This window comes from Hirundo rustica, chromosome 1 (assembly GCF_015227805.2).
Source record: "Hirundo rustica isolate bHirRus1 chromosome 1, bHirRus1.pri.v3, whole genome shotgun sequence".
Taxonomy (NCBI): Eukaryota; Metazoa; Chordata; class Aves; order Passeriformes; family Hirundinidae; genus Hirundo; species Hirundo rustica.
Genome location: NC_053450.1, coordinates 35,342,313 through 35,364,063, shown reverse-complemented (window position 1 = coordinate 35,364,063; position 21,751 = coordinate 35,342,313). Strand labels below are relative to the sequence as shown.

At 46.3% G+C, this 21,751-nt stretch overlaps 2 protein-coding genes and 1 long non-coding RNA gene across 7 annotated transcripts in view; 1 reads left to right on the top strand and 2 right to left on the bottom strand.

Moving 5' to 3' along the window:
* TRIM55 (tripartite motif containing 55) overlaps positions 1 to 18,791 on the top strand; it is a 37,265-nt gene extending 18,474 nt beyond the window's left edge. The window contains exons 9-11 of one of the 4 annotated variants that reach the window (XM_040084193.2): positions 785 to 1,072; positions 3,365 to 3,452; positions 16,593 to 18,791. In XM_040084193.2, coding sequence (XP_039940127.1) covers positions 785 to 1,072; positions 3,365 to 3,452; positions 16,593 to 16,603 — 387 coding nt within the window. In that variant the 3' untranslated portion in view covers positions 16,604 to 18,791. The remainder of the gene's footprint in view (positions 1 to 784; positions 1,073 to 3,364; positions 3,453 to 16,592) is intronic. The other 3 variants (XM_040084200.2, XM_040084182.2, XM_040084209.2) reach the window with 3 other exon arrangements.
* Positions 5,982 to 8,395, bottom strand: LOC120762142 (uncharacterized). Its single transcript, XR_005703836.1, has 2 exons — positions 8,286 to 8,395; positions 5,982 to 7,396 (listed from the first exon to the last, which is right to left on the bottom strand). It is a non-coding gene; the product is annotated as an uncharacterized LOC120762142 (long non-coding RNA).
* On the bottom strand, positions 18,773 to 20,692 carry CRH (corticotropin releasing hormone). Of its 2 annotated transcripts, none has more exons than XM_040084222.1 (2): positions 20,385 to 20,692; positions 18,773 to 19,812 (listed from the first exon to the last, which is right to left on the bottom strand). In XM_040084222.1, exon 2 carries the CDS (start codon positions 19,795 to 19,797, stop codon positions 19,255 to 19,257), a length of 543 nt encoding a protein of 180 aa, XP_039940156.1. In that variant the 5' UTR covers positions 19,798 to 19,812; positions 20,385 to 20,692; the 3' UTR covers positions 18,773 to 19,254. The 2 variants fall into 2 exon arrangements, with proteins under 2 accessions (XP_039940156.1, XP_039940162.1); XM_040084228.2 differs by lacking the exon at positions 20,385 to 20,692 and adding an exon at positions 19,991 to 20,093.
* Positions 20,693 to 21,751: the final 1,059 nt, after the last annotated feature.

The window sequence follows — 21,751 nt, the reverse complement described above, 5'->3', positions numbered from 1 at the left end:
CATGAATTCTCTTATTTCTAAGGCTAAAGTGAGAAAGGTACAACATGCTGCTCTAGAAATTGTAAAATGCCATTAGGGGATAGTCAGGCATGGAGTCAGACATGGTAGGTGGATGTTGTGATGTGGGGGATACCTGTATTTGAGTTTTTGCCTTCTGGTGTAGAAGGGCAAAGCAGAAACGCAGTGGTGTGCAGAAACCCCAAGAGCTTGATGCAGGTAGAGAGGTGCAGTTCATCTGGCTGCTCCTCTTCCCGGCAAGGCAACAGTGTGTGACTTACAGCATTGATGGCAAGGCTCATGGGCAAATGCTTCCCTCCAGTATTTCCTGCTGCTCATATGAACAGACTCATTGGCAAAAGGGTTACTCTTAACCCAAAACCCAACAAGCCATTTGAGTCATTCATGGCTGTATGGGTTCTTGAGACTATCAAGTTTTCAGAATTTCAGAATATTTCAGAATTTCTTAGGTTTTTAGAATTGAATTGAGGGTTCATCTGACTTAAGGAACTTTCTCACTCCTTTCTCAGTTAGTCACCCCCTTCCCAGCTAGTTCTACCCTCCTGTTCTATTTTGGGTTCATTTATTTTCTTTCTGTTGTCTGTGTTATCCAATATAGCTGCTTTTGCTTCGCAGTTTGATTGCAATTCTTTCAGACTATATTAGTAGGACAAATCTATGCCTTGCAGTGATATCTAACAAACACAACATGCAGAACGATGTGACTACAGCAGGAAGGTAACGTGGCGCACTCTGCTTGTTCTTCTCTTTATCTGTCCTGATTAAGGATGTTGTTGTGACACCAAGTGGTTCTCAACAGACTCCCGAGTCTGACACTCAAGTGCCGGCCACAGCAGAGACCACCGACCCCTTGTTTTACCCTAGCTGGTATAAGTCCCAGTCACGGCAACCAAGCAGTCCAAGCTCAACCCTGGTGAGTGGGCTGGGGAAAGTAGGGACTCCTGTTTCTCTGGAAACAAGTGCAAAGAAGGCAGAAGCCCCGACAGCAGCAACAATCGAGGAGAGTGCACCAGGGAGTGGTAAGGAAAGTAACGCCACTGCAGCGGTGTCCAAGGTCAGTGCTTCCCAAATCACTCCAGAGGGCTGTGACATGCAGCGAGGCGGGAACAGCAATTGTTAAGGAAAATGTGACTTCATTTTCCTCTGCATGCTAAAGAATAAGAACAATTTCAAGAATATGAAAACAGCACAAATTGTAGTTTCAGCAAATCCGCAGGATTTGTAGATGGTTTCAATATGTGACTGGCTGACTATATCTTCAAAGCAGCATGCTGGTGGTTGCTTGTGCTTACCTGCCAGTGCACCTTGCTTGTGCCAGCTGTTATCCAAGTCACTCACACACAGGAGCTATTGGAGAGGCTGTTGATGTCTCTGCACATCAGATATTTGCATGTGTTAGTGGCAGAGAAATCCTGTGCATGAGATTAGTTTTGTCGCGTGCTGACAGTCTGTGTTTGTGCTGTTCTACCATGACTGGTTGAGCAGTTATGGCTTGGCTTCGCCTTTTGCGGCTCTGTGGCTGCACCTGGAGTGCTTCCCCATGTGAACATGAAGCTGTGCAAACACCCAGAGCCTTCTTGTGCGTTTGACTGCCTCTCAGTAAGGAATGTGATTTCCTTTCAGATCTGTGGCAGAGGGATTGCTCCAAGGATTCTTGAGACTAGATTAAAAGAGAGAATGAGGATAATACATTTCAGTTCAGTGTTAGATATCAGCATGATGGGATAACAGATACTGATGTGTTGAGTACAGGAGGAGGTTTTCCTTAAAATTACAATATTAGAGTTGGTATAGCATGAATTTGAATAATCCTCCATCAACACATGTATATAAACTCCACGTGGACCAAAGATACAAGGAACAGAGTTGGGGGAGCAGTGCAAGGACTTGCACTGGACACTACACCAGATCCTGCTCCAGTGTCTGGTGACCAGCCCATGAGCAGCACTCTGTAAATCGAACCATCATAATTTACATGTTCTAGTTGCATGTTTTAACAAAGCAAAGTATGTGTGCAATGAGAGGAGATTGTGTGTGTGTGTGTGAGAGAGAGAGAGAAAGCAAAAGTGGGTATTAAGTATTTCATGCTGTTTCCTTTAAGTCTGGAGATGACTATATAGCATACATAAGCAGCTATATAGTCAACAGTTACAGGCTGTATGACAATAGATGAACGATCATGTGCCAGGCAAAAATTTAGGAGAAGGACTTCACAGAGATATGATAAAGGGGGCACTTATCTTCTGGTAGAGGTTTCAGTCAGTGGTACTTGAATTTGGTGGCTGACTTCACTGACTTTATTAACAAAAGCAACATTTGACCACTAAATTTCAGTGGCTATTTTTCAAGTCAGAGTTTGATTTGAGAATATTTGAGTGGAATCAAAAACGAAAGTACCTTAAAATTATTGAATCTACTTTGACATTGTCTTCTTAAGTATATTCAAACTGAGCTGGTAAAAAGTAAATTCACAGTGAAATTTATTGGGGCTGTTTCTTCTTATCAGTTACACTGATGACCAGGCAGCCTAACCTCACCATAGGTAAGCAAATTCTGTGCTAGGTTAATTTCCTGGGAGCTTACCTAAGTGTGGTCTACATCCTTCAGCCCCAACAAAAAGAAAAGGAACAAAACTTGTGTTTGATGTGGGCAGCTGTCTGAAAATCAACAGCAGCCTGGTGCCCAGTTTTCTTCATTGAGTACCAGGAGCAAAAAACAGGCACACATGAAAGATGTCAGTTCCTGTTGGCATGTGAGTTTGGGGGTGCTGCATCTTGGTATTTTCCCAGATCACAGGTGACACTGGCATTTTGGAAGAAGGAGGAGGAGGATGTCGAGAAGAGTAGCTCATGGTTCTGGTGACGTGGGAGAAAGGAGCAGGGGAAACAGCTGAGGATGGGATTGCCAATGGGCTGGAGACAGAGCAAGAGATAGGAAAGCACGAGAAGCAGAAAAGTGGAGAAGAGTAGAAAAAGCAGAGTGACCAAGTGAGGGTGATGCCATGAAATGATGCTGTGGTCAGATCTAAGGATCTGAGCTGAGATGTGTCTGTGTCACAAAGGAAGTGACTGCTGTCATGGGGCAGTGATCATTTTCAAGTATGTGAATTTCAACTTTGTATTTTTCCTGCATGTGGTTTTACACAACCCATTCTGAAATGCTATATTCCCCTATTTTTTTAAACCCCAGCTGATGTCCTTCACACCACTGTATTTACTCCCTTCCTCTAATTAAAGTGCATCATGGAAAAGTGCTGTGGAAACAGAGCTTTTTCACAGAACATAGTGATAATGACTAGTTCATGCAATGACAACACTGGTGAAGCACTCTTCTTATTTTCTCACAGGAGTTAGCATTCTGCATAACACTTTTGGCATTTCTTATCATACTACATCGTCTTTGGAATCTGATTCAATACATTTGTACTTTCATGGGTAGGAAATATTTCATTTTACCATTAACTAACTGTTCAAATAGTGTATCTGGTGATGTTCCTACATAGCTTTAAAGGATTTTTTCCCTTTCTTCCCATCCAAAAACGTCATGCTAGTTCACAATACGAGCTGCCTAAATCATTTCTTCCTCCTCACAAATGCCACCCTTCAGCTTACTCCTGCATGGTTAAACATTGCATCTCCCTGGTTCAGAATGAAAAGAGACACTTACTCTTGCAGATATATGGGCTTGTATTTCAGTTGCTGTTTAGATGACCAGCAGGATGGAGAACCTGTTGTTTGATAGATGTGAAGAAAACCAAGCTTGTTCAGTCCAACAAATAGGGAGGAAGAGTCGGAGATTAATGATGCCATCAGAGGGGTTAAGGTCAGGAAAACAAATCCACTGAATAATCTTGCTGCCAGAATTACCACTGCAAGCAAATCACCTGTGCTCCCTTGGGTGGACGGCTCGAGCCCCGCTCTCCAGAGGTCCCCATGAAAATAGTGGAAAGGGTCTCCTCACACCCCAGCTCACACAGCACACTCCACATTCCCTTCAGGTCCCACCACAGGCGTACAAAGCCATCTGTCCCACGCTCACAGTGAGCATGGAGTAGCAATCATGGCCCTGAAATGCAGCATTTGAAAGAATCCCACCCAATTTAGAGAAAGGCTTTTTTTCCTTAGATCACATTAAAAGCTGAAATATCCACAAGATCAAGGACTAAGAACTTCACTACCAAGTGAAGTTGTCCCAAATACAAACTCTGTAATCTAAACCTTAACTAGTCCATAACATCTTTTCTGGAGTAACCCCTTTTCTGGTAGACAATATCCATTATTTAGTTCTTCCAGCTCCAAATCCGTGCCCCACATGTGTGTTCAGTTTTCAGTGTGATATGACTGATCTACAGAGAATTCTACGTTACCACTGGGATATTTAATGTTATTTACTGAAAACCAAAAACCTCAGACTCAAACTAACTGTAGTTACCTTTGGGTGTTTGCTCAAATGACAGACAAATTCAGTGTTGATCTATTCTTCAACAAAAAGATGATTGGTTTTCCCTGCTCACTTTTTTCACTGTTCTCTCAGCACTGTACATGATGTGGAGCATCTATGAAAAATTACAATTATTCAGCTTTTATGTGCAGAACTTCCAGCACTATGACTGAAGGATATCTCTCTATTAAAAAAAATTAAAAGGGAGAGGGAAGAAGTTATCATCTGCACTTTAGTTGCATAAATTAGCCAGAAAGATTCACCGTCTGGTAGTAATTTGAATTTGAAGAGCATTGGACAATGCAAATCTCAATTAAGTTCATAGATCATAGTTTAATCTTCATTTACTTGTGTTTGTTTTCAAAATTTTGCTGTATTATTACTAAAGGGCAGAGAGGTTGTTTTTACTCCTGGGAAATCAGGCATGTGAAGAGCACTATGCTTTCTTTCCCCCTCTCTTTCTTTTTTTTTTTTTTTAAATTCAGAATACCTTTTGAAATTAAAAATAGACATAGAGAGAAAGTTCTTATTTCTACCTTTTGAGACCTCTTTCTATGTGGTCTCTGATGACATCTTTATGATTTATTTAATAATGAAATAGAAAGGAGGTGAAGGAAAAAGACATTTGGTCTCAGATTCTTTTTGCATAAAAATGGTTTTATTCTCCATGCATAGAGAAGTGGCTGATTAGACAGTTTATGTGTCTTTATCTTTCATCTGAAAGATCAAGTCACTGCCCTTGTTCCTTTGTGTGATAAGCCCCTGAAAGCCAAATAACATAATTACTTTGAATAACTGTATAGATGTTTATAATAATAATACAAATCTGCGTGACTGTCATCATAACAGCGGCATATAATTTATTTTCAGGCTCTTTTAATAGAATGCACCGATAGGGTTTTCATTGTTTTTCAGCAGCAAAAAGAGAGCAGTTCCCCTATTAATTCCCAACATTAACTTTATTTAAGGGTCATTTCACTCTAAGAAATTGTATTGATGCATCTATAAATTTCTTCCAGAGTGTGGGAGGGTGCAGCAGCAGGGATAAGGCAGCAGGAGTTGCAGCCCACAGGTGTACCGATTGCTTGGTGCAAGAAGGGCCTAAAGAAGATCATTCAGCATGAGCAAAATAGATAACCCTGCATTAGACAGCTTCATCCTTCTTTAGGGAGTGCCTAAGTCAGCAGTGTGGTCACCACGAGCTGCTTCTGCCTCTGACGGAGAGTGAGAGGCACCTCCAGAAAGAGAGAGCTCAGCAGCAGCTGCTGCCTCTCACTTGGCACCTCTTCCACCTGCCTGCTGAGCGGGAGGTGACATTTGGCACCTCTTCCTCTGCCTGCTGAGCGTGAGGTGACATTGCTCCCGGCCCTGCTGCCTCTGTTTGGTGTCTCAAGCTGGGGGGATCTGAGCCTCTGGAGGTGACAACCAGCAGGCAATGAATACAGCATGGGGAGCAGGAGTAGCATCAATGAACTGCCTTGCCACCACGTATTAGTGGCAGGTGACACAAACATTAGCAAGCAGCCCTCTCCAGTGCACGGGAAAAACAGATCTCGGAGTCCCACAACTTTCCCTAATCATGTTTTGTCGGCGACATCTCTCATGCGGTGGAACCATTGAAATTTGTGAGTGTTCATGAAAGTCTTGGTTTGTCTGTGCCCAGTTTATTTCACCTAAGATGAAGTACTGGACCCTGAATTTGTTGCTCAAATTTCCCATAAGAAAAGGGTCTGTCTGTGGCTCCAAAAGGCTCCAGCATATACATTTAATCTGAAAGGAAATGCAAGTTAATCATCCACAGACCGTAGCCCGATCTAATTTTCCTTTGCAGCCACCAAGTACAGTGCTTTAATTCCATGAGGATATAAAATATAATCAGGACTGAACTGTTTGGGAGGAGAAATACTAATGGAATGGCCTATGCTAATCTTGTTTCATTAGTTTTAAAATTTTCTATTACTTGCTTGCAACCTTATGCCATCTGCCAGGATTACCATGAGGACAGTCCTCTCTGTATTCATGTACTGTAGTTCTCTTTGCCCTGCTGCTGAGTATTTCAATTTCAGCTAGTGATCCTTCAAATTTTTTTCCACGAGACAGCTTTAAATCACATCAGAGAGGTCAGTATTTAGCCAAGTTTTAGCTGATTGGTTGTCATGTCAATATGCAGACAACACGGACAAAATAAGATCACTGAAAACCAAAATAAGGCCAAGAGATTCTGCTGTGCTCTTCGCTCACATACCTCCACTTTTCCATCAGGGTATAAAAGACATGGTCCCACATTTTAGCACAGCACTGCTCTGGAACGCTTGCACAAGCGTGGCAGCAGAACCCACAAATAAATGTTCTCTTCACCAAATTGGAAACTTGGTTTTGCCAATCTGCTCAGGTAAGGAAGACGAGCACCTACTTTAAGCCAGCTGTTCCAAGAGGGATTTCTTGCTCAGGAGAAGGTGGCCTTGCAAAGCTGGATCTTGCAGGAATGGTGCTAAGAAAGGGTCTCCATTCCCCCTGGCCCACCCGACACCGACTTCCCACAGTTTCCCCCGGAGCAGAGCAAGAAGTTTGTTAGCATCAGCCGCAGGCATGGCCCAGGTAGCTCTCTTCCAAGACACCAGCTGCTGCTCCAAAGGCTCTCTGCTCCCTGCACCAAGTGTGTTTAGCGCTAATGAAAGATCCAGGAACTAAGGCAGCAAAAATCAACTTGACATTTGCAATCTAGGTCTTGATATATCTATTTTACCTTTCCTTAGGTAGAAAATTGATGGGTTTATTCCTGCACCATTAAAAAATCTGCAAGGTTTGGCTGAATGAAAATGAGTCATCTATCCTCCATGAAGCTGAGCTTTTTGTAGGAGAGCCTTGAATCAGCTGGTATAGAAGCCCAAATCAAACTCTGTTTCAATCTTCTTCCTAAACATCTCTTAAATTTCACCTGGGGTGGGGAGAGAAGGAGTGAAAGTGTTCAGCCTGTACCTGAACTATAGGACAGATACTGGATGCAAGAAAGTCAGCAGTTAAGAAATCCTGCCTTTTCTGCTGTGTAGTTTGACTTAGTGAGCTGGGATTCAGTGATAGCAGCTATGTCTGTGGCCACTCTGGCCACAGTTGGTGGCAAATTTTGCCTGTAAATTTCCATTTTGTATCTTGACTTTGTGCTTCAGGTGAAATTTTTTCCCCTCAGTTTGGCAATACATGCAGAGGAAATCAGGAAAGTCTTGATTGTTCCTCTTTTAACACCTCCCTCTCCCTTAATTTTGAGAATTATCTGCGTGATTCAGAGGCAGCAGTGATGAGTCGTGAGGGCAATGCATTAAGACCAGATTTCAGACAACAGTTTCTCATAATTAGTATGAGTGGCAAATACTTCACCTGAAGTTTTCCCTCAAGAATTCTGCTCTGCTGTTTGTCTGGTGAGTCATAGATACCATCTGATTTATGGATATTTCTTTTTTTTTCAGTCTATTACTAGTAAAAGGATCTCCACAATGACAGTTTGGACAAAATTATTTTTCCTGTTGAAATTAATACAAAGCCAGGCTCACCTAGACATTGTCTTTCCGTGACTAACTCATTTAAATACTGAATTCTACCTCCATTCAGCATCACTCGTTCTGCTCATTTTTAAGGAGTTCGGAAAGGAAAATAGAATGTAAACAAAAAATATTTCTTAATCACTGCTGAACTGTTGCTGGTTTGCATCACCTTACGGTAGATGTATGTCACAACTACACAAACCATCTGCTTATGGAATATGTGGTTAGTTATCTTTCTGCCTTGAGGCTGCCCAGGCTTTTTTACTGCCAGTGCAGCCATTCACTCACCTCTGGAAAGCAGCACTGGTAGTCCTGTAGCCATTAGAGATGGAGCAATACTTAAATGCCCTTAAATCAACCTATTTGATTGAAAATCCCACTGGTGGTAATTAGTTAACTGGGCCAAAGCCCCAGTGTTTGGATAGGGTATGATTCCACTTGCAGGGTTTCCAAGCTTGCGAGCAGGCGAGGGGCTGGAGGGCAGCACCCTGCAGTGCCCTACCACGCATTCAAAACGGAGATAAAGACCGGGGGGGCTGCGTTTGCAGCCAAAATTAAATGGAAAATAGGGAGACAGGCATATCAAACAGTGATGATTCAGTCTTGTGTCTCTTTTCAGGTGATATATCTCTTTTCGGGTGATATATATTCCTGGCATCTTTGCAATAATCTTCAGGTCATTAAGTAAGAGATTGGTGACTAATTAAAAAAACCTGTTATCCCTGGCTGCCAGCCAAGAGGTGCTGCAATGTTCAAACCGTGCTACAGATGTCAAACACAGACATCGTGCCTTTGACTGAACAGAGAATTAGGATCTCACCGTCCTGGAGGATAAGTGATCTGAATTTCTCACTGCTCTTTTCAATTTAGAGAGCACCCTATAAAATCTGCCTGAGTCTATCTCAGCCACTGAAGGTGGTGACCGAAATAGAGATCAGTCACTCAGAGCACTCCTGGCTCAGCACTTCTGTACACAGAAGTGGTTTTTGCTCATTATGAAACACTTGCTGTATGACTTACTCTGTTACAAAATGCCTTACTGAGAAAATATAGCTGTCATTTCCCCCATTAGTGGCGATGAGCCTTTTCAACATCTGGCAAAAGATTTGTTTTTAAAATACATTCATCTTTATATTTATGCACAATTTCTTTTTTTTTTTTTTTTAATAAGTAAATTTCTTATTAAAAAAATTGAGCTGATGCCTGCCCAGATGCAGGTCAGTTCCAAGCTCACCTCTGGTGACAGTGACCGCGATCTGTACTCCACACCCTGTCAATACCTGGTCAATAACTGTGACTGAATCCAAAAGTCTAAGAGCAGAATTTACCACAGCTTCTTTGGATTTCACCTGGGAACAGTGTGAGATGGACAGAAGGAAGCTTGATTTAATATCTTGCTTATCACTTGGCTGAGTGCTGTGCAAGCAGGCCAGCATTGCTAACGAGGAAAAAGAGATTACAGTGTGAGATTTGACGTGACAGACATCCATCTGGGCAATCACAGTGCTACTCACTGAGCAATTTTGGTGCTTTAGAGCAGAGTCATAGCTTGGATAACAGCTTCAGTTGCTGTGGTTGCAGTAAGGAGCAGATTCAGGCAACTGGAGACGTGGAAAAATGAGCACTCAAAGAAAAAGTGGTAGCAGCAACAGCTGATGAGGGAAAAAATGTTGTGACTGTGGCCAAGATTTTCTTTTTCTGTTACGGAGTGGCTTTAAGGAATGGTAACAGGTTACTTTAGCTGACAATCCTGCTTTTTGTCCTGTACCTCCACTGGTTTTGTCACTCAGAGAGGAAGCTGTGCTGTGTCCACAGTTCACATACACCACTCTCACCCCGTGCACACTTACAAGAGCCCAGGTCAGTCAGTCACTCACAACGTGAGCAGCACAGGATGAGCCTCCAAACATGGGATGTGTATGTCTACACACCTCACAGCTATGCTGGCTCTGTTATCTGATCCCATGAATGGAGCTCCAGGGTGAATCACAGGCTGAACTATCACTCTGTGTCATTCACTGGATTTCCAAAAGTGCCATCCGCAGAGGAAGAAAAAGCTTTGATATACAAAAGTCCATATTAGTCAAAGGAAGGACAACGTGACAGAGACAGACAGGGCATTAAACCATTACTATTTTTGCTGCTTCTCCCTGAAGGCTAATAGCTAAGTGGATTAGATTGATTACTGCCATGGAGAAGTTCTTGGAAGGTCTTTACTTCATATTTAACTTGCTAATCTGAAGTCGTATCTATTTGTATGACAAAGTAGCAGTAGGAGGAAAAGGGAAGAACTGGTGTTGATGAGTAGCTTTCTGGCACTGGTGACCAGCATGTACTACGTGACCAGCACTTACTCCTGCAGCCTCTCATTAGGATCCTTCCTTTGCTAGACAGCTCCCCAGCAGGGCTGGAAGTGAGCAGAAATGGTAAAAGGCTGATTGATCAGGAGGTCCCAAAAAAACTTCACTCTGAGAGGAATGAAGATGGATGTGGATTGATGCAGGACAGACTGTTCTGATCATGCAGCCTTGATATTCATGTGTTATTAAGACTCTCCTCTTGGGTTTCCTTCATTTTCCCGGATAGTAGCAGGACTAGGCTTCATGCAAAAATGTATTTAATTGCTCTCAATAAAAGTTGGATCAATGAGGTGCAGCAATAGGTCAAACATTACACAAGTATGTTATTTTTGCCTTTTCTGCTTTGAGTCATGAAAAAATAGGTGACATGTAAGGGAACTGTATTTAATTTGTCCCAAGTAATGCTGAGAAGAAAGTTGTTCTCCCACCCCATGCTCTAATGCAGTTTCTAACACAGGTTTAAGTGTCTGGACCTCTATGTCCCATGGGAGATGTGTGGAACCTATACCAAAATAAGCCAGTTAGGCTGCTTTCCTCTGAAATATATTTTATCACTTTGAGATCATTATGTAAGAGACTCTGCATTAAGCATTATCCATATAATGTTTATTGCAATATAGTGATGATCTATTGAAGATAGGCATTTCCTCCCAATGGACTTTTAAAATTCATTACTGACCACTATTGAGAGTGATATATCTGTGTCTGATGGAGTTTGTCTGTGAATATAATTTTGTCTGCTACCTTATATATTTCTGTGGCAGGTAATTGTAGCAAATATTTTGTAGAATGCTCTGTTGATTCCTACTGATTTAAAAAAAAAAAAAAATCCATGCAAAATAAGCAGCCTCTTAGCTTTGCAACAATATTGTTGTGACAGCTGCCAGGTGTTATGCTGAAGGAGCTAGACTGCATAAAAATATGAAAACAAAATGCTTGAACTAAAGTTTAAACTATTTAAAAATAACCTGTTGTGCTCCCTTTGTTTCCGCTGCCTGGAAGTGTTGAGTGCCAGAAGTGTAACACTTGACATTTGAGGCAGACAAACATAGCCTACAGATTCAGTGATTGCTTTGCAACCAGCTAGCATTTTTTAATCATGCCTGTCCTTGTCAACACCAGGGGTTGTTTCTAAACAAACCAGCTAAAAATGGGAATTAAATTTAATTTTCTAGCTCATTTTCTGAGGTTATAGAAACCCTGGAAGCAAGAAACCTATATTTTCACTGCTTCTCTCTCCAAGACCCATACTTTCTAACAAATTCACACCCTTGCTCTCCTGCTGGATCAAGAGGAGGCAGCAAAGGCAGCGGGTAGTTCATGTGCCTCTAAGGGTGTGGATCCATTTCTTCCTCTGGCAGCAAAGGTGATTCAGGAGGTTTTTTGCCAAATGGCCCTGCCTCTTATTGCTGCCCAGATGCCACCACTTACAGGGCATTTGTGCTGAGGCAGCTGTTTGTTGAGTTGTGCTGAAATCAAATCATTCAAATGATCCAGGTTTAAAAATATCTTCCTTCACCTCAAAAAACCAACCAAAAAATGATGTCGTTCCAGTGACATTCCCACTCTTAGCACATCCCTTCAAATAGCTGCAGCAATGCAAATGAGCAGTGAACCATAGAAGCAAAGCAGGAAGAGGTGAATGAGGACCCAAGGGGCAGAACCTGCTCTGGTTAGCATTGTTGCTCCAGAAAAGCTTCATCGAGGTTGTAACCAACCACCTCATCCATCTGCATTAAAGTAGATTATGGAGCCATATTCAGCCCTTCACCGTTCCTCTCCACTTCCGAAATTTACAAGTTTGCAATCTTGTAAAACAATGCTGCAGTCAAAGTTCTGAATTCCTATAAAGGAGTTTTTTGATATCCTGAAGTACTTGGCTGGATTCTTTCTTGTCTAATTGCTTAAAAGCCAGCTCTAGTCTAACCCAGTCACTCAGAGGTTCTGTAGAGTCAGCAGACTCTACAGTCTGCTGTAAGTAGACAGTAACAGGTGCCTCCAGAAGGCAATCCACTTCTTTGAGGATGGGACAAATCACCCTCTGGTTGTGCATTTCTCTAATCACTCCCATTAGAGGGGATGAATGGACTTTGCTTGAGTGGATATCTTGTTTCTGGATGACTAAAGTTTGTCAATACAGACCGCAGCCTTTGCACCTAAAGGCTACAGAGGTTAGTGCTGGTAAAACAGAAAACAATGTGTAGCCTTCATTGTATTTCAAATATCCAAAAGGCCTAGTCTATGTACTTTTCCCCAGCATAAATAGGATAACTGCTGGGACCCAATAAATGAAAATGTTATGACAAATCATCCCACTGACCTCTTTCCTTATCTCCACACCCTTTTACAAGAACCTTATACAGATTTAAGTAGAGCCCTTCTTAAGGAAGTAAATACTGAAAGATGCTGAACATTTGCAACTTTGAAACTACTCATCAGGCTCTGAGATCCTATAGTGTTTATTCATGCAAATTCTAGCATGCCAGATGCTGAGGAGTGCTGAATGGCTTCTCAGTGGGAGTTGTGGCTGCTCAGCATCTCCACAGAATTGGCATGTAAACTCCAGCCTGGACTTTGCTTATGGGAGGAACAAAACCAGCCATCAGTCATGCATGGTGTACTTCTCTCCCCACTTCATGAGCTGGCCTGGTGAAAATTCCTGGTGCTTATTGAAAGCACCATCTGATGTCACTCAACACCACAGGGGAAAACATAAATCAAAGTGTAAGTATTCAGCACTCTCTCAGCATTGGCCTAATGTGATTAATGTAATCTGAGGTAAACACTTTAGTTATTACTTATTACTTTTAGGGACCCAAAGGGTTGGGACTTGTTATCCTAGGTAATGTGAAAAACAAGTCCTACCCGTGAGATCTCCAAGGCAAAGATAAAGCTCAGGTAGAAGCTTGACAAGTTACCTAATAGCAATGGACAGACACAATGAAGTGTTGAATCTGGACTGTCTTAAAGGCATGTGGCAAGGGCCGTGCCATGCTCAGCACTGAGCTTTCCTCTGGGAGCAGAGTAAGGCTGCAGTAACAGGGAGAGCAAGATAATCCAGCATGAGATTACAAGGACCTACAGAGCGGTCAAATGCCTTAATTCCAGTGACCTGCTTCTGCATTCTGTCTTTCACAATCATAGCTGGGTTCAAAACAGTTCTTTTTCTGTAAAAACTGCGGCTGAAGTCTTTGTCTTGGACAATTCCAGCACACTGTATAACTCTGAGTTGTGTGGGCTGCTGTTGGAAGGGAAGAATGGACTTCAGGACGAGGACAAAGTGGCTGCTGGCATCTTTTGACTGTTCCTTGTCTTACACGAAAAGAGCATACCTCAGTTACTGTATGATTCAGAGTGTCTGTGAAGTGTCACAGGTGTGAAAACACAAGCCTAGAAGCCAAGTAATGGCCCTACTGTCAGTTTTGTGCTTGCTTCACTCCTGGCTGGGTGTGATGGAAAATGATTGGTCTTGGAAAGGCACATGGAGGTATTGCAGACTAGCAGCCTGCTGAGCGCGGCGAGGCGCAGGGAGCAAATGCCTCATCCAGCCAAACCCAGTGGGAATGTGTTGGAGTTCCAACATTGTTTTGCTGACACAGGAAGATGTCATCGCAGCAAAATATGAAGGAGTTAACACATTATGAAATATAGTTTTGGCAGGGATGCAGACAAAGATTGTTTTTCTTGAAATGCATTACCAGCAGCAGTGGTTAACAGGGTAATGCAGTCAGCTTGCCAGTCTAAGTCATTGCATTGCGCTTTCTTTATTTTTATATATTGGTTCAAATCCTATGAAACACTCAGCATAACTTTAAACTCATAGATAATTCTTTGCTTTGAAGTTTATCTTGATTTAATGTAAATTTTTGGATAGTGGCTGGTTAGAATAGCAAGTGGAAGTGCTAAAGGAAGCCTTCCTTGCCCAGAAAGAGAAATGGCAAGGTACCAGTGTGGGTTAAAGTAAACAAAAACCCAAAACAAACAAACAAACAACCCCCAACAAAACAAACAAACAAAAACCCACGAAAAACAAACAAATAACAAACAAAAATCAATCAATCAACAACAACAACAACAAAACCCACCAAACAGGAATTGTATTTTAAACCTCTTGCCAGTTCTATTCCTTTAAAGGGTGAGAAGTGAGGAGGGTTGCCCTATTCCTGCTTACACACACTGCTGAGGGCTTGGTGCACAAAACTCTACAGCCAGTTTCAAAATTACTTTTAGCTAGTCCAGGCACTCTGACTGCCCTTCCAAAAATAAAGGCAAAATTTTCAGCACCACAAAAGACTAATAAACCACCTACGCTCCTGCATCTACCAAGATCAAGAGAGTGCCAAATGCCTTATAACTCAGAAAGTCTGTCCATGTATTTAGTGTAATCAGGTTGAAAGATTTGCAGTCAGCACTTTCCAGGGCTCAGAGGCAGGTCTTCTATAATCAGGCCTCAATTAGCTACCTGCCTTTCAGCTGAAGGTCTGGCCCCCTGGGCCCAATTCTTTATCATACTTCTGCGTGAGCCGGGAGACCGCCCTCCTCCCCAGCATTGCTGGAAATGGGCTTTTGCATTCAAGTGGGCAGCTGTTTCTCCTGTGTGTATCACCATGCTTGTGGTCTCAATAAAACACATTATAAAGTTAGCAAGCAAAAGCTCTTCTCATTTGCAAGGTTCTTGTTTGGGTTTTGCAGTAAGTTGTAATGAGTGCCTTGCTTTGAAAATATGAATCTAAGTCGAAGACTGGTCCATATTTCAAATTGTGAAGCAGTTTCTCAGATAATATTTAATTGAAATTAATAGGGTTGTTTCAATTTAAAGCAATCAGTGATCTTGATAAAAATGGCATTATGAACCCTGATTAGATATAAATAAAGAAACAGGGATCTATTTCTTTTCATACCTTCATACTCTCTTGTTTGTTGGTGACACTTAAATAGATAGTAACTGGAATGAAGCCCAACAGCCAATTTGTACTTAATGCACCACTAGTTCTTACTTATACTTGTAGTACACTTTAACAGTAAGTACTTACAGAAATGCTTAGGAAAATTATCCATCCCATGCTTCAGTTCCTCACAAGCATCCCCGCTTCAATGTTTGTGGCTGGATGTGTCTATTAGAAACACTGCTTTAGTAACTTTTTCTTTTAGGACAATTCTATAAATGATTGAGATGTTGGGATTCAGAGGATACTACTTTGTAATTTGCCCTCTATTGAGTAGTATGTTGACATCAAATTGATCACCTGAGATCATGCTGGGGTTTCCAAAGTAAGCTAAAACCCAGCACAAAGAAGACTTGCAGCATGGCTGGTTTAATTTTAGGAATGAACAATAATGTATGTGTGCATCTAAGAATACAAAGGGCAAAAAAACCCTGGATATTGCAAGTTAAATTGTGGTTTTGATGATGAAGACACAAGGCTTTCCTTAGCTAGAAAATCACCCATTTTAATATATTTTATCTCTAATAGGATTTCTGATACTATCACAAAGGATTCTTCATTCTTTGCCAAAGGGATCTGGAACTAGTAAAATAGTACTGCCTATTACACTGGCCTGTTAAATATTCAACTAATTTTAGAAATTCCTTTTATGAGCAGCTATGGTGTACATGTCCAGATTCCTTTTTCTACTGTAAGTGTAGGATACCTATGCACAAAAAAAGAGAATTGTAAACTGAAGCTTTTATCGCTGTATTATTTATTTCCTGTTCCTCATCTGAGTTAAACTGAAGTGAAATAAATATTAGAAGACTTTGAAGGGAAAAAAAAAAAAAAAAAAAAAAAAAAAAGAAAACACTTCCAAGGCAGATTTCATAACAGCAGAACAAGTATCATTTTGAGTGGCAATGCACTGGCAATAACATTTGGCTCTGGTTCACATCAATCTGGAGGCCCAGCTACACAAGCCAAGCTGGCTCAGGATCACTTCTGAACAGGCATTTATCACCTTCAGTGCAATAATATTCCAGAGGTCCAAATCAGGACTAAGCCCTTTGCACAGATGCAGCACACTCACCCAGCATAATCCTTCCTCAGACACTGATAATGGCAAAAGTCTCTCTGACTTCTTTGGTGTTAGAAGTCTTGTCTTAGCTTCCCAAATTTCCATGCTCCTGCCTTTTCCCTTCTTTCCCACTTCATTCTGTTTCCCTGCACGTTGTGAAATCTTGTGGATTTTAATGCAGTTCATATTTTCCCCCTCCATTTATCAGCCTTTCCTTCCTTTGCAGACTGGTTCTGAACCATGCCCTCAAGGACGAGTGGAGGAAGCTCCCGTGAGCAGTGAGAGGGGTGACGAGCCGGCTCGTCATGTCTTCTCCTTCTCCTGGTTGAACTCACTGAATGAATGATGACTCACTCAGGCTGGCTTCTGGTGTGCTTCTCCTGGGAAGGACCATGAGCGCAGGCAGCCTGGCTGCAGTCAGCAAAGAAACTGGCCTGGGAAGAGACATCCGAGCAGGTTTCCTTCCTAGGGCACTCAGCTGACCTCCACATCACGCCCTTGAATTGACAGACCTGAGAGGGAGGGGAGCGTGGGGACAGATTACTTATATGTATTGTAGTCAGAGTGTTTTCCAATGATTTCTTGCTTCCGAGGGGGAAGAAGCATCACTACAGCTTTAGGCTGAGCACTGCTAGTTTTGTAACTCACTTGATGGCACGTCCCCATGTAGGTGTAAACACTTCACCAATGTTCTTAGCTAAAATGCTGGTATGATATTCTCTAGTAGCATCCTTTGCCAAAACAGTGTTTCTCCTCACTATCCTCCTGCGTCCCCGCTTGTCAGTGCTGGTGACTTCAGTGACACCATCATTGTCCTTGGCAGCCCCAAGTCAGGGTTGTGTCTAGCAGTACTGGTGCCTCCCAGGCTGCGGAGGCTGAACACTGGAGGGAAGAAGGAAGCTGCCATTTCTTCCTTTGCACTTGCTCTTCCTACTAAACCACAACAGATGACGCTCACAAAAACACATTATTTGTAAGGAAGATTCCCAGTGGCAGGAGCGAGGAAGATGTACATATCAAAAGCACTTGCCAAGACCCCACACAGCTCTGAGTATGTAGGGCAGCTGCTGAAGTGCTGCCCAGTCTGTCCAGCTGTAACCTGTGTCCGTGCCTTCTCAGCCATCGGTGTGCATACCAAAGGGAACATGTTCTTACATGAAACCAGAGTGTAATAAGGTGGTCACAGGTATTTATCACTCAAGGTTTATTTCAAAGCCCCTGTGCTGTGCTGCAGAAAAGGCAGATGCTGACTGTCCTGTTCTGTGTGCACTACAGATGTTGAGCCATCACGTGAAACCAAATTCATGTCTTAAAAGAGGCTCTACAAGTTGTACTGAAGGCAGCACTCTGTGATTTTTGTCACTGGGAGAAAGATGTCAACACTCAGTAGTGTTTAAGAGATTGGCAGGCTGCCGGGAGCCCTTGGTGCCATAGGGGACCAGGTGTCAAGCTCTGCACTAGGGTTACGTGTGGATCTTTCCCAAATCCCCGAGCCAGGCCCTCAGTGCGCTGTTTTGGCAGGGGCCTGTGTGGGGCCGTGAGGCTGCGCTGTGCCCCAGCAGGACTGGCGACCTGGAGGTGTAGACTGGTTAGCAGGCTGTGTGCGGTCAGCCCCTGCCCTGGACATCCCTTGCTCCCAGCCCGGGTGACACCAACCCTCGCTGGCATCTGTTTTCCCTGGAGAACGTTCTCTGGAAATGTCTCCTGCGAGAGTTTTGAAGGGCTGCGCAGGCGAGCTCCGCGCGAAGCTTAGGAACTCGCTCAGCCCGGAACGAGCGCCGCCCAGCACCGCCACCGCATCGCCCCCGGCTGCTGGAGAAGCTTTTCTTTCCCTGGGATTTGTTTCGGAGTGAGGGATTTACTGTTTTCTCCCTGTCGTCCTGGAAATTTCCCTCAGCTCCTCCCGGGAAGTTTCCCCACACCCGCTGCCGCCTCCCAAGCGGCCCCTGGGACGGGTCTCGCTTGGGCACCGCCGTCGGGACGGGGGAAGGCGAAACAGGGAGGAACCCGCCCTTTTGGGGTGCGGGGAGGATGCGAAAACTCAGAAGAGATGCGGGAGCGCCTCATCGCTTTCCCATCGTCGCTGCTCCCCGGCGGGAGGAGGCCACGGCGGCAGGAGCCAGGCAGCCCCCTCGCGGGGCTGCAGAGGTGGGATTCGGCAGCTCCGGGGGGCAGCGATTTGCCCTCGACGCCCCGTTCCCGGGAGCAGCCCCCGTCCGGGGCCGGCGGCGTCGGGGGCGCGCCCGTGGGAGAGCCCGCGGAGACGGGGGAGACATCCCCGGGGGAGATACAGGGCTCCCCGCGGCTCCGGGTGCCCACGGCCGCGGGTGCCCCCCGCCCCGGTAAGCGCGGAGGGAGGCGGAGCGGCCCTCAGGCGTCTAAGGCAAGAAAGTCTATCAAGTCATCTTTACTTTGCAGCTTTTATTAAAAATATAAATATTAAACATTCTCTTACACAACCAAATCGACCGAGCGCTGAAAAGATGTTTTATTGTGAAAATGTTTACAGGAAAAAAAAGTGGATCGAAAGTAGCTTACAGAGATTCCCCCTCCCACCTCCCTGCCCCCAGCAGAAAAGTTTTCTGTCTTCTCGGCACCATTTCTTCCAATGCTCACACATCCCTACGTAGCGATGGCACTAGAATAACTGGGAAATGGAGAAATAAATAAAGGTAGGGGAGGTTACGAACGACACTCGTGTTTCTGCACTTGGTACACGGTTGTGCATGCTAGTCAAGGGACAGAGGCTGTTCGGAGTACACCCTTCTAGGTTTAAAGCTATATAAAAATAAAGAGATGACATCAGAGCAGCACTATGGTACATCGGACGGTGTAATTATTCTTGTGCTAACTGCGGAATCTCTTTGGCAAGGCGGGGAGGGGCCGTTTCACTTCCCGATTATCTCCATCAGTTTCCTGTTGCTGTGAGCTTGCTGCGCTAACTGCTCGGCTCGGGCCATCTCCAAGACTTCTCGCAGGAGGTGGAAAGTCAGATCCAGAGAAATAGGGGGCTCCTCGGATCGCTTCTCCCTCTCCACGGCCTCACCCTCGGCTTCGCCGTCCTCTCGGTTCCCCGGCGAGCGCTCGGGCAGCTGCTGCAGCTGTTGAACCGCCGCCCGGAAAAAGTTGCTGGCGGAGGCTTCGGGCTGTAGGTGGCTGGTGCTGCTGGAGGAGGCGGAGAAAGAGCCAGCGGGTCTCTTGTGAAGGTTGCCCAGGCGCAGGAAATACTCTTCTCCCATGCGGAGCAGGACGGGCAGAGTTTGCTGCTGCTGCTGCTGCTGTTGCTGCTGCTGCTGCTGCTGCCGTAAGAAATCTGGCTGGTGCAGAGCCCCAAGGGCGGGTGCCGGGCTCTTGCTGAGAGCTCTGCACTCCTGGCAGGGCAGGAGGGCGACCAGCAGGATTCCCGTGGAGACCAGCAGCGGGACCTTCATGATCGGGGCCCAGACCTGCGGGGGCAGACGGGGGACGGGGGTTGGGTTACAAAGCCGAGCAGCGGCCGCGGGGAGGGCAACGCGCTGCCGGGGAGGGGGCGGCCCCGCCGCCGCTGTCCCGGTGCTGAAACGCTCCGTTCCGCGCCCCTCCGCGTCCCCCCGCGCTCCGCACACCACCCCCGGCCGCGCTCACCCCGGCCCGTCCACCCGCGCCGTCGAGGCGGCCGCTCCGCGCAGAACAGCCCCGCGGAACAGCCCCGTGGAATAGCCCCGTGGAACAGCCCCGCGGGGCGGCTCCGGACTGCGCCGAGCGGCTCCCGGGCACCAGGCTAGGCTGAGCCCCTGCGGAGGGTGCACGCGTGTTCGCGACCCGCGCCTCTTCACCCGCCCGGGGCCGAGGGGAAACCTGGGGTGCCTGCGGGGGGGAAGCTCTCCTCGCGAGCTGCGGGGTTCGAGCGCCCGTTCCCCGCCTTCCCGCTCCTTGCCCGGCCAGGACAGTTGCCCGTATCCCGCGGGACGCGGCGCTCAGCCTCGCTCAGCGCAGGGCAGCGCATCCGCTGCGCGCCCGGGCGCGGCCCCGCACCTACCTGGGGCGGCGGTGGCGGCGGTAGGGCAGGGCGGGCGGCGGCGGGACTCGGCGGTGCCCGGCGTCCCTTCCTCTCGCTCTCCCTCGGAGCCGGCTCCTGGCGAACTTGGGATCAGATTCGGTACTAATCAGAGCCGGGGCGCGGGATTTTTATAGCTTAGACCCTCTCCTGGAATCACGCAGAACTTGCCTAATAAGCTGACGCTCTCCTGACAGCCCGATTGCGTGCCCCGATCTACTGCTGAATAAATCATGGGGGCCCGTCGGAGCGGCGATGGGCCGAGTTTCGCTATCGCAACCCCAAATCTCACGTCCAATTATATCAACAGATATTTATCGCCTCTGCAGTGACGTCAGCCGGGCCGGGGGCCGGGGAGCAGGATGCCCCCCCCACCCCATTGACAAAAATACTTGAATGAGATTTCCTAGCGGGCGCGTACTATGAGAGGTCACTCCGCGGAAACTTTCCACTCGCGGGCCGGCCCGCGGGAAGGGACCTGACCCGCGCGGGGCCAGGGCTGCTATCCCGGGCGATCTCCTTCTCCGGCCCCGATCCTTCCCGGCCCCTGGCCTCCGCCGCCTCCGAGCCCGCCCGCACGGGGTGACCGCGGCGGGTGGGCGCGGGAGGCTCCGCGGGGCGCGTGTTTTGCGCGGGTCCCGTCTTTGCTCCGCTGGCGGGGCCGGGCCGGGCCGGGGCAGCGCTCGCCCTTCAAAGCGGGAAGGAGCGCAGCCGAGCCCGCGGAGAAGAGGGGGAGCAGCTGCCAGCGCCCGGAGCGACCCTCGGCAGCGCTGGCACCGGAGCTGCCAGGGACCCCGCCGGCGGGAGAGGGGCAGAAAGGCCCCAGGGGTGGCGGGGAAGGCCGGGACAGCCGCCAGAGCCGCCCCGGAGCACCGGCCGGGGCAGGGAGCGCTCCGCTCCTCCTGCCCTGGCAGCGCCGCCTGCACGTCCCGGGCCCGGCTCCGCGCTGCCGGGACCGCTCCCGCGGTCTGGCCCGGGCTCCTCTCCCCTGCTTTCCCCCTGTGTGCGTGGAGACAACAACTGCCCTTTTCTACTCTTTTCGACTCCACTAGCTGATCTTCCCAACCTCTTCAGCGCCATGGCCGTGCGCTTTCCCTGTTTACCTTCCTCAGCCGAGGCCCTCCAGCCTGTCCTAATCCCACGTGGAGCTTTTTTCAAAGTGTTCTCCCATGACCAGTGTGTCTTCAGGCTCCAGACCGTATTACATCAATGTCTCCACCTGTGTTTCTTGCCCTCTGGTCTCTTCGGGAGGAAGTGCTGCCTATAGAAATAGCTTGTGCCCAACGTCCATTCCATGTGTAATGTGTGTTCTTCCATTTTGCATCTTTGCCGATGCCTCTCAGTCCTCC

Bases quoted from the DNA above. Each gene is read 5' to 3' on its own strand.
- CRH (XM_040084222.1), bottom strand. From the start codon at position 19,797: ATGAAGGTCCCGCTGCTGGTCTCCACGGGAATCCTGCTGGTCGCCCTC.